Here is a 15,892-nt window from a genome sequence, read left to right as displayed (position 1 = left end):
ATTATACTTAATGTGAATTATTCAGAAGTGCAGCAGAGAGAGGAAAAAATTTATTTCATACAAAGGAGCCTGACATTTTAATTGGTCCTTCAGAAAAGAGACAAAACAATTTCCTCTCAAGAAAATTTACATCTTCCCCATCAAAACAGCAGCCTCAGCCGAGCAGAACTTCATTAACAAGATTAATTATCATGCCAGTGTCTGCCTCATCAGGTGTGCTGGCCAGGTGAAGAGCAGAACACAAAGGAAGGGGGGCTGGCATCACACTACAGCTTGGCGTAGGTGGGCACAATAAGGCCATCTTACCTTGATCATTAGCCATTTTGTCAGGATGTTCCACTGCAAGGCAAAAACAACAACAAAACAACACTGTCAGTCATTTTTTATCAGTAGGCACTTTGACGCATCATATCAGCCATTTTGTTAGCTAACTTTCTTATCAAGTTGCAGACTCTCTGTCCCCCCCCCTTTTTTTTTACTCTCCAGTCGATTGGATCAGAATATGACAGGGAAGATTTTGACGTTATTCTTTAATTTCAGAATCATCTTGAGAGACAGAAAGTACAAGTGTCAGTCAGTTCACCTTGTATCTCATAACTAATGAAGTCAGATGTTGATTTTTGAAGGAGAAGAAGTCTCAGGTTGTCCCCACCCACAGCTCCCCTGATCTGGGGTATCATTAAGAAAGCTTAATTAAGAAGTGAGATGCAAGAGAAAGAAGAAGAAATGGTTTCTTTGAATAATTAGGCACAAAACCTCCTGCACACTGAAAGCTAGCTCGTTGTTTCATTTCAGAAGCGATTTTACATGCTTTTAAAATATAATAATCACATACAAAGGAAAGATGGGATTACAAGTGCTCCAGTTAAGTCTTCAGGATTTATAGACATTGCCAAGACTCTCAGGCTGCAGTGGCCTTCAGCTATTTATTTAAATAGTGCAGAGAACTCAACTCAAGTTGAAATCTTACAGAATTCTGTACTGCTCTTCTATTGTTTCAGAATGTTTGGGAGAAATACTGCGTTAGGAGTAACCAATGTGGTGATCTCTAGATGTTTTGGACTACAGAACCCATCATCCCTGGCTATTGGCTGTGGTGCCTGGGGCTGATGGAAGTTGTAGTTGAAGCAATGATTCTTCAACATCAACTTCGTTGAAAAGGTCATGTTGTGTAGGTGCCTGATTATTGTCTTCCATAGCAACTACTCTATTCTGAACTTAAAAATTGGAAAGCTTAATGCTGGTGGTCAACAAAAGAGGTTTAAAGACTGTCTCAAGGCAATTTTTTTTTTAAAAAAATGTAGTATAAACACCAACAATTGGGAAACACTTGCCTGTGAGCACTCCAATTGGAGAACAGCCTTTACCAAAGGTGTCATGGGCTTTGAAGACGCTTGAACTCAGGACACAAGGGGAAAACGTGCTAAGAAGAAGGTACGCTTGGAAAATCCACACTGTGATCAACTCCTGCCCGGAAACCAATGTCCCCACTGTGGAAGGATGTGTGGATCCAGAACTGGCCTCCACAGTCACTTACAGACTCATTGTTAAAACCGTGTTTATGGAAGACAATCTTACTAGGCTACGAGTGATCGCAGAAGAAGAAGAAGAAGAAGAAGAAGAAGAAGAAGAAGAAGAAGAAGAAGAAGAAGAAGAAGAAGAATTCAACAACCCTGGAGGGCACCATGTTACTTACTCCTGTGTTATGAGATGTCTGCCCAAGAAATATCATTGCGTGGATGCTTTGCCTATATCTAGCAGTTATGCATCAAAGGGGCACCAGAACATAAGCCCTGGTAGTTCAGTGGCATCTCGTTCCTTACCCAATTTCTCCTTTTTATACCCATTATCCAGTCATGCTCACATGCAGAGCCCATGCATAGGATGATCCTCTAGCTGACCACCCAACTGAGTCGTATGCCTTTTGGGGTAGGTCAGCTACCTACATGACTGAATCTTGCTTAAAGTATGAAGCAGTTGAAACAGGTTGTGTTCAAAAAGGTGACAAAACACTTTTGGTCTTCATAAATGAAGGCAAGTAATAAGGGATGGATACTGTTCTATCTGTCCACTCACTACTCAATCCAATCTTTATGTTGTCGAAGGTGTGACAAAACAAGACAGTGGGTATAAGGAATCAAATCTCAAATCTTTGCAGTTTTCTGATGGGGTGGCACTCTCACAAAATACGTTTATTGTGTTAAATCTGCCAAACATAGATATATAACCAATTCTCCATTAGGAGAATATCTGAAGCATAATGAGGGCTGCTGATTTGCTTTGGAATATGCTATTTTGGAAATTCAGCTCTCGGTTTGTTGGAGATAGAGAACAGGATATATAAAAAATGAAAAGCATCTTTCTATTATAGCCATAGTGGCATTTGGGCAGTTCATGGAAAATTGTGGTTTTCAAAACCAGAGGCAACATTTCCTTGAATACAAAGGAAGCTATATCATTTAAAATGTAGATGTATTAAATAAATTGGCAATGGTAAGTCTACTAATATATCTTACTTATGACAACTAATTGAAACCTCGCCATACGAAGGTGTCATGCACCAAGTCAGACCACAGGGTCCATCTAGCTCAGTACAGTGGTACCTCAGGTTAAGTACTTAATTCGTTCCGGAGGTCCGTTCTTAACCTGAAACTGTTCTTAACCTGAAGCACCACTTTAGCTAATGGGGCCTCCTGCTGCTGCCGCGCCGCTGGAGCCCGATTTCTGTTCTTATCCTGAAGCAAAGTTCTTAACTTGAAGCACTATTTCTGGGTTAGCGGAGTGTGTAACCTGAAGCGTATGTAACCTGAAGCATATGTAACCCGAGGTACCACTGTAGTGTCTACTCTGACAGGCAGCAGATCTGCAGGACATTGGATAGGACTCTCTCCCAGCCTGACCTGGAGATGCTGGGGATTGAACCAGGGACCTTCTGCATACAAAGCAGATGCTCTACCACTGAGCTACACCCTTCCCCTACTACTAAGCTATGCAACAGCACAGGGGACTCTTGGCTTCATATCCCAGCTGTGCATTACGTGAAGTTATCTAACTGGCCACTGCAGGAAACCGGATAGTGGACTAGATCAATATTTGGTCTGATCCTGCAGGATTCTGCACAAGTTCATGCAGGTTTTATGGATTTATGTTCTTGCTATTGCGCTAATGAAGAATCACCCAACAAAATGTTATTGTGAGAATAATTCTACTAAATATCTCTCTTGGTTTTGGTCGTTGAAAATCTTACAGTCCTGCTAGGTAAAGGTAAAGGACCCCTGGATGGTTAAGTCCAGTCAAAGGCGACTATGGAGTTGCAGGGCTCATCTCACTTTCAGGCCGAGGGAGCCAGCGTTTGTTCGCAGACAGCTTTCTAAGTCATGTGGTCAGCATGACTAAACTGCTTCTGGCGCAACAGAACATCGTGACAGAAACAAGAGCACACAGAAACACTGTTTACCTTTCTGCCACAGTGGCACCTATTTATCTACTTGCACTGGCATACTTTCGAACTGCTAGGTCACTCTGTCGCAGGGATTTGAACTGCCAACCTGCTGATCGGCAAGCCCAAGAGACTCAGTGGTTTAGACCACAGCACCACCCGTGTCCCTACAGTCCTGCTAACCCATATTCAGCTCCTCTCCCCAAAATCCAGTTCTTGCTGCAAGGTGAGACCATTTCTAGGCCAGTATTTCCCAACCTGATGCCCCACAGATGTTCGGGACTACAGCTCTCATAATCTCTCACTACTGATCAACAACCATCTGTTTAAAACATCTGCAGGGCACTAGTGTGGAGAAGGCTGTACTTCATAAGGAAGTATGTAGGAATCTACTGACCCTTTCCCTTCCACATGGACCCAAAGGACAGAAATCCTAGAGCATAATTTTATCATGGGTTTCTTCACAGGTCTATGATTTATAATTAGGGCATCAAAAACAAATATAGCTTGTCAACATGCCCTGGCCAAAACCTTTATCTCAAGCATTTATGGCATTTGTAACTAAGCTAGATAAGATGTTGCTTTTTTTGCTTTTCATGTCCCTTCCACTGCTGTGCTGTTAAGAGGATGTAACCCTTGTCATAAATAGCGCCACGAAATATTTCAGGGTTGCTTTGGTCTATGACATTGGTTCCTGGCAAGTTCTCTGTAACTCAGGGACGTAAGTTGGCTTCCCATTCCCACACTTGTCACCCCAGTGAAGCATTAGAGGGCACTGTAACGCTAAAAATTCTGCCTGATGTTGTCTCTTCAAAAAAAGAGAGAGAGAGGGAGAGAAACACTCCACGATGACAATATCAGCAATTATAGAGCAGTTTTTCAAAAAAGAGAAAAGGATGATTGCAAATTTAACACCGTTGTCGATCATGTCCTGCAGAAAGCCCCAAATAAAGACCTTTCTTGTCTGTGTTAATAGGAGGGTAATGCCGATCAGAATTAACAAGCAAAGAGCAACCTCTCTCTTCCTCCCTCCCTCCCCGACTGACACATATCAGTTCACATAATTTATACATCCTTCAAATTAAGGTTACGGATGCTCTCTCTATGTACTGTGATAGCAACACATCTCCTAGGCAATTTCCAGAGGGTTAGTCTGTTAGTGGGCTGCCGTGAAAACAACAAAGAGTCTTCTGGATCTTAAAGAGAAAGCCTTAAATCCCACTTTAATAGACCCACTGAAATAAATGGACTCAAGTCGGTTATGACTTACCCAAGGCCATTGATTTCAACAGGTCTACTCTGAGTATGGCTTAGATGCAACCCTGGAAGAAAGATGATGGCATATACCGTATTTTTCTGTGTATAAGATGGCCCCATGTATAAGACGCTCCCTATTTGGGGAGACTCCAAATTAAGAAAACACCCCTCAGCACAACCCGTGTATAAGACGAGCCCCAATTTTAAACCTATTTTTTTTGTAGGAAAAAACCCCCTAGTCTTATACACAGAAAAATACAGTACTTTTGTGGAATGTAGTCCATGTCATCGGATGCATGTCACACTTGGCAGGTGACACATACCTGGTTAGGAGTGGTGGATAGTCCATAGTGAGGTGAAAGGGACATGAAAGGAAAAAGGTACAGACTACAGGGGAAACTGTGGGGAAACTGGGTAGAGCTCTTGCTAGCAGGTACCCTTGATAATGCTGTGGTGGGAGCAATTTGACCACTATACCACACTGTCTTCAAAACTTGTCCCCAAAGTAGACATCATCATTATCATCATCATTATTAGAATTAGAATTTTTATACTGCCCTATACCCAGGGGTTCCAGGGCAGTTTGCAGAATAAAATCAAGATATAAAACCACAAAATACACAATAAAAATAAAAATAACAAGCCAATAGCCCCCCCCCCGCAAAACCCACACATTTTAAAAGGGCATAGGATGTCAATCAGGGCAACCAAAGCCCTGGTTAAAAAGGAACATTCCCTGGAGAGAGCATTCCACAGATGGGGAGCCACTGCAGAGAAGGCCCCGTTCTCGTGTTGCCACCCTCCGAACGTCTCGAGGAGGAGGCACACAAAGGAGGGCCTCAGAAGATGATCTCAGGGTCCGGGGAGGTTTATATATGTGGTTGCTGGTAGATACTTAAACCTTGTGGATGCCTGCCTTTAACCATTTGCATGACTTGAGACCTACTTGGTTCCTACTTGGATGAAAACACTCCAGGAAAAGAAGAGACTGAGAGGAGATATGATAGCCATCTTCAAATATTTTAAGGGCTGTCACCTGGAAGAGGGAACATGCTTGTATCCTCCTGCTCTTGAGGGTAGGACTTGAGGCAATGGCTTCAAGTTACAAGAGAGGAGATTCCAACGAAACATTTGGAAAAACTTTCTGACAGTAGGAACTGTTGGGCAGTGGAACAAACTCCCACAAGAGGTGGTAGACTCTCCTTCCTTAGAGGTTTTTAAGTTGGATGCCATAGATGCCTTAGCTGAGGTTCCTGCATGGCAGGAGGTTAAGACTATATGACTCTTGGGTTCCTTCCAACTCTAAAATTCTATGATTCTATGAAACTGGTCAGGGATTGGACATCATAGGAACAGTGGAGCCAGCCTGACCCTTCCAGAGAAAAAGAAGATAGTTCAGAATGACAACAGGGGTTTGAGGGAGGTCACAGCTCAGAGGCAGATGAGAGGGAAAACTGGGAAATCATGGGAGAGGAGGAAGAACCAGGAGGGCAACAGCTGATGGACACAGTGTCTTTAGAAAGCATTCCAGACCCACCCTCTCCCAAAACCCAGCGAGCATTGAAAGGAGTAGAACAAAGGGCTCAGAAGCAAAGGGCCCTCAACGTCACCCGTAGGGGAGAGGGTGATTAATAATAATAATAATAATAATAATAATAATAATAATAATATATTATTTATACCCTGCCCATCTGGCTGGGTTTCCCCAGCCACTCTGGGCGGCTTTCAGCAGAATATTAAAATTCCTTTCAGCTCTATAATTCTATTTTTCTATGATTCCAGGGCAGCAAACTTTCTCTCAGTTCATGGCTTGGCACAATAACGGACTTTTAATAAGCCACTGCCTTGCAGTTCCCACTTATAATACAGTTTGCAATTAAGATTCATTTGAAAATGAGGAGTGACACATTAGAAGAAAATTATGCTACAGTTGTGGCGCAGCGGAATAGCTCTCATTAGCCCTGCTCTTCCTGACTTACCTATTTCAGCCACAGGTGAAGGGGAAAAGAAGACTCTTAATGAATTATTTCAGAGACTGAGGGGGTGGTGGTGGAGGGAATCCCTTCCCTGCGTGACATTAATTCACTTGGCTCTTTTCAACCTGCAATTCTGTAGTAAAGAACATTCTAGAACATAGTGGCGTAACTTTGGATACTAAAAAGAACATTGCTGCTGAATATTTACTATTTAATGTTATTAATCTGTCTGCTGTAAGCCTAATGGGACATTGAGAGTGAAATGCTGTCTTCAGAATGATTAAGAACGGATCATTAACTGCAAAGGGAACTTCTGGTATCACGTTGCATCATCTTTGGAAGCATGTATAAAGAGGGCATTTACTTCATAAAACTTATATGCCACTTGATTGTAAAAAAAACAACAACCCTCAAAGCCATTTACAAAGAGAACAAAACCATAAAAATATCCATAAAAACAGTTAAAAACAGCTACTTAGAACATTTTTTTAATATTAAAAAATCAGCAATAAACGAAAAACAAACTTCAACATTCTACATATCTGGGTAGGTTTGTCTAAACAGAAACGTTTTTAATAGCTGCTGAAAAAGAGTACAGTGAAGGTGTTTGCTTCTATACTTAAATATTAATTTCTTACAAAGGCAGAATGGGTATTATGAGACATGTGAAGCAGTGCCAGTCCCTCAGATCAGAGTGGTTGTGTGGGCATGTGTTGGGGTAATTTCACAGGTAACGTGATCCCGAGTTGTTAAGGACACAGTGTTAGGATATAAACACCTTGAACTTGGCCCGGAAGAAAATAAGGCAATCTGTGCAGATTTTTGAGTACAGGTATTATATGTGGGCAAGGCTTCACTCTTGTCAGCAATTGTGCTGCAGCATTCTTCACCAACTGCAGCTTCCAGATCAAGCACAAGGGAAATCCCACATAGACTCCATGGCAGTAATCCAGTCTTGAAATAACCAATGAAAGAAATTTCCTGAACCAGGAGTGATTGTTGACTGTGGTACCAACAGAAGCAGGTGAGAGGCACCTCTGGCCACAGAGGTCTCTGACCAAAATAATGTACAAAAATGAATTATATCACACAGAAAATGACTATAAATTATATCCAACCAAATCCTACTGATAGGATATCCTCTGGAATCAATGGACCCAAGGTAGCCATATCTGTTGATTTCAATGGATCTACTCTGAGTAAGACTAGCATTGGGCACAATCCTATGTTAGGAGAAATGCACTTGAGGACGTCAAAGATAGAAAATGAGAAGAATGGGATTTTGGACTGGAAAAATGAGAAAAACTGAAATTGGTAGATTCATTTATCCTTAGTCCACATTCAGAAAGAAAGAAAGAAGAAAGAAAGCAAAAAAAAACTTTTCAGTCATGCTAAGTATATAGATACACATGCTCACACACACACAAACACACACACACATAGTATTTCTGCATATTTTAGAGATGGAGGTTGTTCTTTTGATGCTAACATGGTTCCTTCTGAAATTAAATGTATAGTGACCTCTCTCTTTCTCCATAATAATAATAAAAACAATAATTTATTATTTATACCCTGCCCATCTGGCTGGGTTTCCCCAGCCACTCTGTGCGGCTTCCAACAAAAGATTAAAAATATATTAAAAAATCAGTCATTAAAAGCTTCCCTAAACAGGGCTGCCTTCAGATGTCTTCTAAACATCTGATAGCTGTTTAGGTCTTTCAAGACTGGTGTTATGTGGTCTCGGTCAGCACCAACACTTTTAATTGTGCTCGAAAACTTGCTGGGAGCCAGTGTAGGTCTTTCGAGATCAGTGTTATGAGGTCTCAGCGGCCGCTCCCAGTCACCAGTCTAGCTGCCGCATTCTGGATTAGTTGTAGTTTCCAGGTCACCTTCAAAGGTAGCCCCATGTAGAGCGCATTGCAGTAGTCCAAGTGGGAGATAACTAGAGCATGCACCACTCTGGTGAGGCAGTCCATGGGCAGATAGGGTCTCAGCCTGCGTACCAGATGGAGCTGGTAGACATGTACGTGTTTATATGTGTAGATATAGTTATTGTCAAGAGATCCTTCTGTGGGACACCAAACACATCTTCTTAATCATTATTAAGGACAAGAATCCAATAACTTTGCATAATTGAGAGTGTGAGCAAGACATCAGAAGCTCTTTGCACCTTACATGTAGAAGCAGATTTATCAGAAAAAAACAGTTTGAATGTTATTGAACATGACATATTTAGGGTGGATAGCATTAAATATTCATGCCAGGGTATTAGACAGTGTCCTCATAGGCTATTAGATGACGGAAGAAAATTATTTTTTTATTTTCAAAAAAATGCATCTCCTCTAATCTAAAATTCATCTCCCTGATGAGCTTGATGATACCTTGCATAAACGTTACAAAGTAGGTGATTTTTAGTTCAGATCTAGTTAGATATCTGGGTCTCCTTAGCATCTGATGTCTCATTGCTCTGCAGTTATTATACTTAGATGCTGTGACACCTAGTTGGGGGAAAAAAACCCTTCATTTTAACATGGGTTTTTCCTCTGACACTCATCGCAAGTATGAAAGGAAGCTGGTGCCCATTTAATTTGGTAGATGAGAAGCCATAGCAAAGGAAGTGTTCTCTCGTTGCAATTTATGGTGGTTTAAAAGAAGTGAAAAGCCATCAGAGTTGCACTGATTATTTTATGCAAAGAGAAATCTGACTTGGACAGGCAAGGCAAACTCCTGAAAATCCTGGCTGGATGCGATAAGCTAAGAATGCATGCAGATGAATTGCTTAGAATTTCTTCACCCAGTTCCTGTTAATTCATTACAAACTATTACATAAAGAAGGTCTCCCATGTTCAATTTGATTTCTTGGTAGCTTTTTTTTTAAAACAATAATAAAAATTAAACAGAGAGGTATCAGCCTTCTGCAAAAAGAGCAACCATCTGTCAGAGCAGCTTAGTGCTCTGGGCTTGTAAATTCTCCAAGACAAATTCCAGTGCTTCAAATCAGCCCTAACTTGCTCACTCATTGAGTAGCACAGATGAAGAGACTTGTTTCTGTGGGGTTTCATTGGAAGAGGCAAGCGCCAGGCCATGAGAGATTATTTCCCAGGAGAAACCTGATGTCTGGGCTAGCTCACTGACTGCAGACTGAAAGTTGCTAGGAAAAATGGAATGGGCTTGCACATTCCAAGGGCACGACTCATTTTTTCTGGAAAACAAAACAAAGAACTTGATATAATTTGCAGGGGGTCCCTTTTTGATATTGTGGAATGCCCTTCCCTCAGATTTTCCAAATTTAAATACAGTTCCAAACAATTCCATATCAATTTGCTTTTTAGGTGGTGGGGTCCTTATGAAAAATCATCAGCATTCTAATGTGATAATTTTTCATGATGCAGACCTTCTATGTGATTTTGCCTCATGTACACATTTTTGCAAAGCAATTTTTGCTAATAGAATGCATTTTGATATATTTCCAATTATATAAGCATTTATATGCACAGTTCATCCTAGCACATGTGTTTTTGTACAGATTACTTGGTGGGAGAAAATCACTGCATAATTCAGAGAAAGGTGAATGTCAAAGGATGGGTTGTGTTTCAGTCTGTGTATTATTTCAGAAGGTGCAAAACAGTTAAGATCCATTGACACAATGGCTCGCTGAGTGCTTTCACCATCGCTATGGAGCATGTTGGCTGCCTTGGTACTCAATGTGAGCAATGAAACATGAAATCAGTGGCTAGAGCCCAGGTGGTGTAAGACTCAGTCAGAAACTGACCAAACATTTGTGAGGCCTACCTCACCCATCATGTCTATCACATGGTAGTGGTGGCGGCAGTGAATAAATCTTACTTCTCTAATTCCATGGTGTCTACAAGTAGATGTCTGGCAGAGTTTTTACAAGTTGTGAATGGGCTTTTGCCCTCTGACCCAGAAAGTGTTGTCCTGACACATGTGGGGGCGCTGCCCGCTTTAGAAGATCATCCTTCCCAACTTATGGTATGTGTCAGGAACCATGCTGAGGGGGGCTGCACTGAGAAGGATTGGTGGGAGTCACCCCTGATCCTGAATCTTCCCAGGAACAGGAGGACAGTATAGATTTGGAAGAGTGGTTTGCAGAGGGGTATCGTTCAGAAGGCAGAAGCTGGGAAATACTGGATGAGTAACAGCTAGGAGAAGAAACACTGGAAGAGAGAGGGTTAACAGATTCACAGTCTCTGGACAGCATTCACCCCCCCCCCCATCCCCAAAGACACGGAGAGCTCAGAAAGTGTTAGAACAGAAAGCGCAGAGGGTATAAGCTCAGATTACAAGACGTAGGAGTGACGTAGATTAATAGGGATTGGGGGGGGGTAAGCCTTAATTTGGAGCACTGCCACTTCTAGGGAGACGTGCTCTTTTCTCTCTCACTGTGATTATTAAAGAATCTAACTGGTAAGATGTACCTTTCACATGATCATCTTATTTACGGCCACGGGGAAGGAGGCCGGTTCCCCAAAGCCTGACAGTATGTGATCAGAATGGTGATCCTGGGGTGATCAGTACTCATCCTTGCTGCCTCCCCCCCCCCCAAAGTTTTCTTAATACTCAATGTGAATGCCTTAAATGGGTTGGTGCCATTTATGGACACTCTTGTGGAGAGTGGTAGACTTCACTGTGGCCACCAATCCCCACGCCCAGAATGCCACGGAAGGGGTAGTACATCAGAGGAAATAAACCTGCACCCAGGCCACCAAAAGAGTAATGCACCAGGCACTGCTAACAGTGGTCTGTCCCTGGAAAAACAAAGAAACGCCACCCCATAATTATTCTTGGTGCAACTGGGGCCATGAAATTCAGAGGCCATTTTGATGCATGCCCTCCTCACTGCTAGGGTTCTCCGCCATTATTGATCTTCTCCTTTAGGTACTTCCAATAAGCTTGTGAGGAACTCCAGGATTTCCCAGGACATGATTTGAAAAACATACTGCACTATAACTACTCAGGACATAAAGATTATTTGTTTCATGTATGGCAGAGAAAACATTGCCCGCACGACATCTTATAAACCTTGGGTATGTTCATAAAACAATTCTATTGTGCCTATTACTTTTTAATGCATTTGAAAGATCTCCAAACAAAACAAGAAACGGAGACTGCAATTTTGAACTTCCATTAACCTCAATGAGTGAATCACCGCTAGCTTCTTATTCACAAGAAATCAATACAGAAATGATCAGGCCCCTGGCTGGAGGAAATGTGGGCAAAGGGAATTTCATGTTTGATGTTTCTGTAACTGGCACAAATTTCACTCATCTTTTTCTCAATGACTTTGATGCAATCACAACCGCCGCTCATTATTTTGAGCTACGATTGAGCTACAATTGAACTTCTGTTGTACATGGGACTGCTAGTTTGTTATTATTATTCCTTCCAGTGGCAGAAATCAGTTGTGTCAAAAGTTTTCAGGGGAAGAGCCACAGCTCAATGGCCAGGCATGTGCTCTGCATGGAGGAGGTCCTTGGTTCAATCCCCTGAAAAAAGTTCCTGCCAGAAAATACTGAGAGCCACTGATAGTCAGTGCAGACCAGGCTTCCTCAACCTTGTTTTTGGCCTACAACTCCCATGATCCCTAGCTAGCAGGACCAGTGGTCAGGGATGATGGAAACTGTAGTCTCCAAACATCTGGAGGGCCAAGGTTGAGGAACCCTAGCTTAGACAATACCACTCCAGTTGGACCACGATCTGGGCTCAGCATAAGGCAGCAGTCTCTGTTCCTTTGGCTAGTGTAATAAAATTTATGATGATTGTCAGGGAACTGCCATCAGGTCAGAGGCGAGAGGGGGAAGGGCAGTTGTGTTATAGGGAACCTCCAAAGATCTTGTGAAGCAGCTCCTCTTCTGGCGAGGAGGAAAGCCCCACCTCCAGTGGAGAAGAGGTGGTGGAACCAGGGGATGCTAGGGAGAGCCTCAACGCTGAGGCTGAGCAAGCCGGAGAGGAGGGAAGTACCCCTTTGCCAGCGCCCAGTCTGCGTAGTAGGTTTCAGCACAAGGAGGGGAGGAGAAGGCTGGGGGTCATGCGACTGTTATGCTGGGGGAGGTACAAGGACCGCCCACTCCCAGATTCTGTTAGCGACTGAGCCAGGAATGAACTTGTGACGCTCTTCACTGTAAATAGTTTGCACTAATAATAAAGCCTGGAAAAGACAGGTTGGAGTCTTGCCTGTTTGCTCTCGAGCAACCACACCATCACCTGACAATGATGATGTTCCTATGTCCATCGTCTTGCCAGAAAGTGCACACAAAAACTGAAACTGATGTCAAAACTCAAAATCCTGCCCTATCCTATGATCCAATTCCTTAACGCATCAATTCACAACAAATAGTTGAAAATCCAAACCTTTAAGAGTCCGGAAGAGAATGGGATCTGAGAGAGGACCCACTCCTTTGGCATTGCGGGCTTGTATTCTAAAGTAATACACCGTGTCGAGATTGAGGTCCATGATCTGATGGGTGAGCCGGTCGCCACTGATGGACTCCATGACCCAGTCGTCAATGGGGGAATTCTTGTCCAAGGTGAAGAACAGGATGTAAGCTGTAACACACACAAACACACACTTTCTCTTAATACATGTAGCACACATCTCCACACTGACTACAATCTGTGTCATCAGAAGTGGTCCACGTGGTGGGGCAAAGTGCTGGCGAACCATCAGCAGAGTTTCTGCAAGTTATTCAGTGGTAGAGGGGAAGAGGACAACGACATGGTGTGGGTTCAATAGGGGGAGTGGTGGATTGACTCTGCCAGCATGCCGGCACCGTGGTGACTTTCCATTGCCTCATGCCCTCCCTGCAGGTAAGTGGCAGTGACTGTACTGATGGGAGAGCCTGGTGCATTGTGCTGCTCCTTCCCACTAGCTGCTACTGTGTGGCATATATTGGGTGAAGTCTGCAATCCATAAATAACAATGATCCATTCCCCTCCCCCTTTTTTATTTTGGTACTTTGGGAGCGCACCCACCAGCGGTATTGTTATGCATGTGTACTCAGAGCTAGTTCATACTACTACTAGTAGTAATAATTTATTATTTATACCCCACCCATCTGGCTGGGTTTCCCCAGCCACTCTGGGTGGCTCCCAACAGAATATTAAAAATACAATAAAACATCAGACATTAAAAACTTCCCTAAACAGGGTTGCCTTCAGATGTCTTCTAAGTGTCAGATAATTGTTTATTTCCTTGACATCTGATGGGAGGGTGTTCCACAGGGCGGGCATCACTACGAAGAAGGCCCTCTGCCTGGCTCCCTGTAACCTCACTTCTCACAGTGAGGGAACCGCCAGAAGGCCCTTGACGCTGGACCTCAGTGTCCGGGCTGAATGATGGGGGTGGAGATGCTCCTTCAGGTATACTGGGCTGAGGCCGTTGAGAGCTTTAAAGGTCAGCACCAACACTTTGGATTGTGCACCGGCATTGTAATGCATGTGTACTCAGAGCTAGTTCATACTTGAAGTTGTTCTCCATGGAAATGCCTCTGGACTCTGCAAGCTGTTGATGGACTTGAGGTAACAGCAAGTTTATAAAGATTATGTGTTGAGACTTGAATGTGTTAGTGCTGGAGTAGATGTAAGTGGCATTAATGTGGCGCAGCATTTCCTGGGTGGTCATGATAAACATGCCAATATATTCCAGGGAAAGTATGGTAACTCAGTTTGAAAGAAGCAAAACTAAGTGTGCAGCTATTCTTTGTCCTTATGCATAATGGTTCTTCTTTTTTCCCCTGAGTAGCCCCCACCCCCGATATCCCTGGGCCATACTGCATTAGGGTCCACAGCCAGTTGGGAAGATAGAAGATGGCAGGAGACCACCACCTTTGATGGTTCTTCAATTTGCAGGGTAAAAGGTAAAGGTAAAGGGACCATTAGGTCCAGTTGTGGCCGACTCTGGGGTTGCGGCGCTCATCTCGCTTTATTGCCCAAGGGAGCCAGTGTACAGCTTCTGGGTCATGTGGCTAGCATGACTAAGCCACTTCTGGAGAACCAGAGCAGCACATGGAAATGCCGTTTACCTTCCCGCTGGAGTGGTACCTATTGATCTACTTGCACTTCGTGCTTTCAAACTGCTAGGTTGGCAGGAGCAGGGACCGAAGAATGGGAGCTCACCCCGTCGTGGGGATTCAAACTGCAACCTTATGATTGGCAAGTCCTAGGCTCTGTGGTTTAACCCACAGTGCCACCCGCGTCCCTAATTTGCAGGGTACACTGGTAAAAATGCATAAAAGTGGGGAAGCAGCCCTGACCACTGCTTGGAAAGTTTACTAGAAGCAGGAGGGGGCACCTCACCACCTTAGGCCACCAGGGCTTCCTGAGACCATGTGTTAGGTGCTCAAGTCTGTCTTGCTGGAATCTTGTTATCACTACTTGCATGAGAGCACACCAGAAGGCCCAACGCAGGGCATGTCAATGTGCACACACAGATCCCACATGCACAGTAAGGCTTCCATTGACTTCAGGAACTTCTGCATCTCACCATGGTACATCCAGTGGCTTTCTCCTACCCGGCCTCTCAGGATGCAGACTGTTGATGCTCCTGCTGCAAATAGTCTGTGTGCAAAAGAGTGTTCTGGTAGACACACTAAGCTATAAGGGAAGGGCTGCTTGGCAGGTAGAACAGCCACATATTTGCATTTACACAAAGATGGCCTGGCAGGGAAGGGGAGAATTTTAATACTCTCCTCCTGCGCATTCCTCTCTCCAGGCAGAGTGAGCAAATGGGTTACTCAGAAAGCATTTGGATGTGTGTCAGTATATAGTCTCATTTCTGCTCAAACTGATTTCAGTCCTAGCATTTAGATGCAATGGTTTATTATGGGTTTGGGAGAAAGTTCCATTGAACTCAATGAGACTTACAGTATTTCTGAGTAGACACATATAGGAATGCACTGTCAGTGTCTCCTTCCACACAATGAAGTTGCTGGATTAGGATAATTGATTCCGCCCCCCCCTTCTCCAGACATGTAAATATACACTGTGAGTGAAAGGTTTTCAGATCTCTAACTCCATTGTTCCAATCTACGAGGTCATAGTCAGCACATTTCATACGCTGCACAATATTCTTCATCATAATCACATGCTTTGGAGATATTCATTAATAGCCTAAAGGCGTCATTTAAATGCAACATCTCTGGGTTTTCATTTATTTATTTGTTTCTTTTAAGAGGAGCTCTGTTCTATTTTTCATAGCAAA

The 15,892-nt window shown here is 43.3% G+C and overlaps 1 protein-coding gene and 1 non-coding gene across 5 annotated transcripts in view; both read right to left on the bottom strand.

The window, feature by feature from the left end:
- Positions 1–15,892, bottom strand: part of DCC (DCC netrin 1 receptor) — a 921,347-nt gene that overhangs the window by 76,364 nt on the left and 829,091 nt on the right. For all 4 annotated transcript variants that reach the window (XM_053408811.1, XM_053408815.1, XM_053408813.1 and 1 more), the window contains 2 exons: positions 13,045–13,239; positions 307–339 (listed from right to left, as the gene is read on the bottom strand). In XM_053408811.1, the coding sequence (XP_053264786.1) occupies positions 307–339; positions 13,045–13,239 (228 nt within the window). The remainder of the gene's footprint in view (positions 1–306; positions 340–13,044; positions 13,240–15,892) is intronic.
- Positions 2,902–2,975, bottom strand: TRNAT-UGU (transfer RNA threonine (anticodon UGU)). Its single transcript has one exon. It is a non-coding gene; the product is annotated as a tRNA-Thr (tRNA).

This window comes from Podarcis raffonei, chromosome 11, assembly GCF_027172205.1.
Source record: "Podarcis raffonei isolate rPodRaf1 chromosome 11, rPodRaf1.pri, whole genome shotgun sequence".
NCBI classification, from domain to species: Eukaryota; Metazoa; Chordata; class Lepidosauria; order Squamata; family Lacertidae; genus Podarcis; species Podarcis raffonei.
Note: the sequence above shows the minus strand (reverse complement) of the source record. Positions and strands in the feature narration are given on the sequence as shown.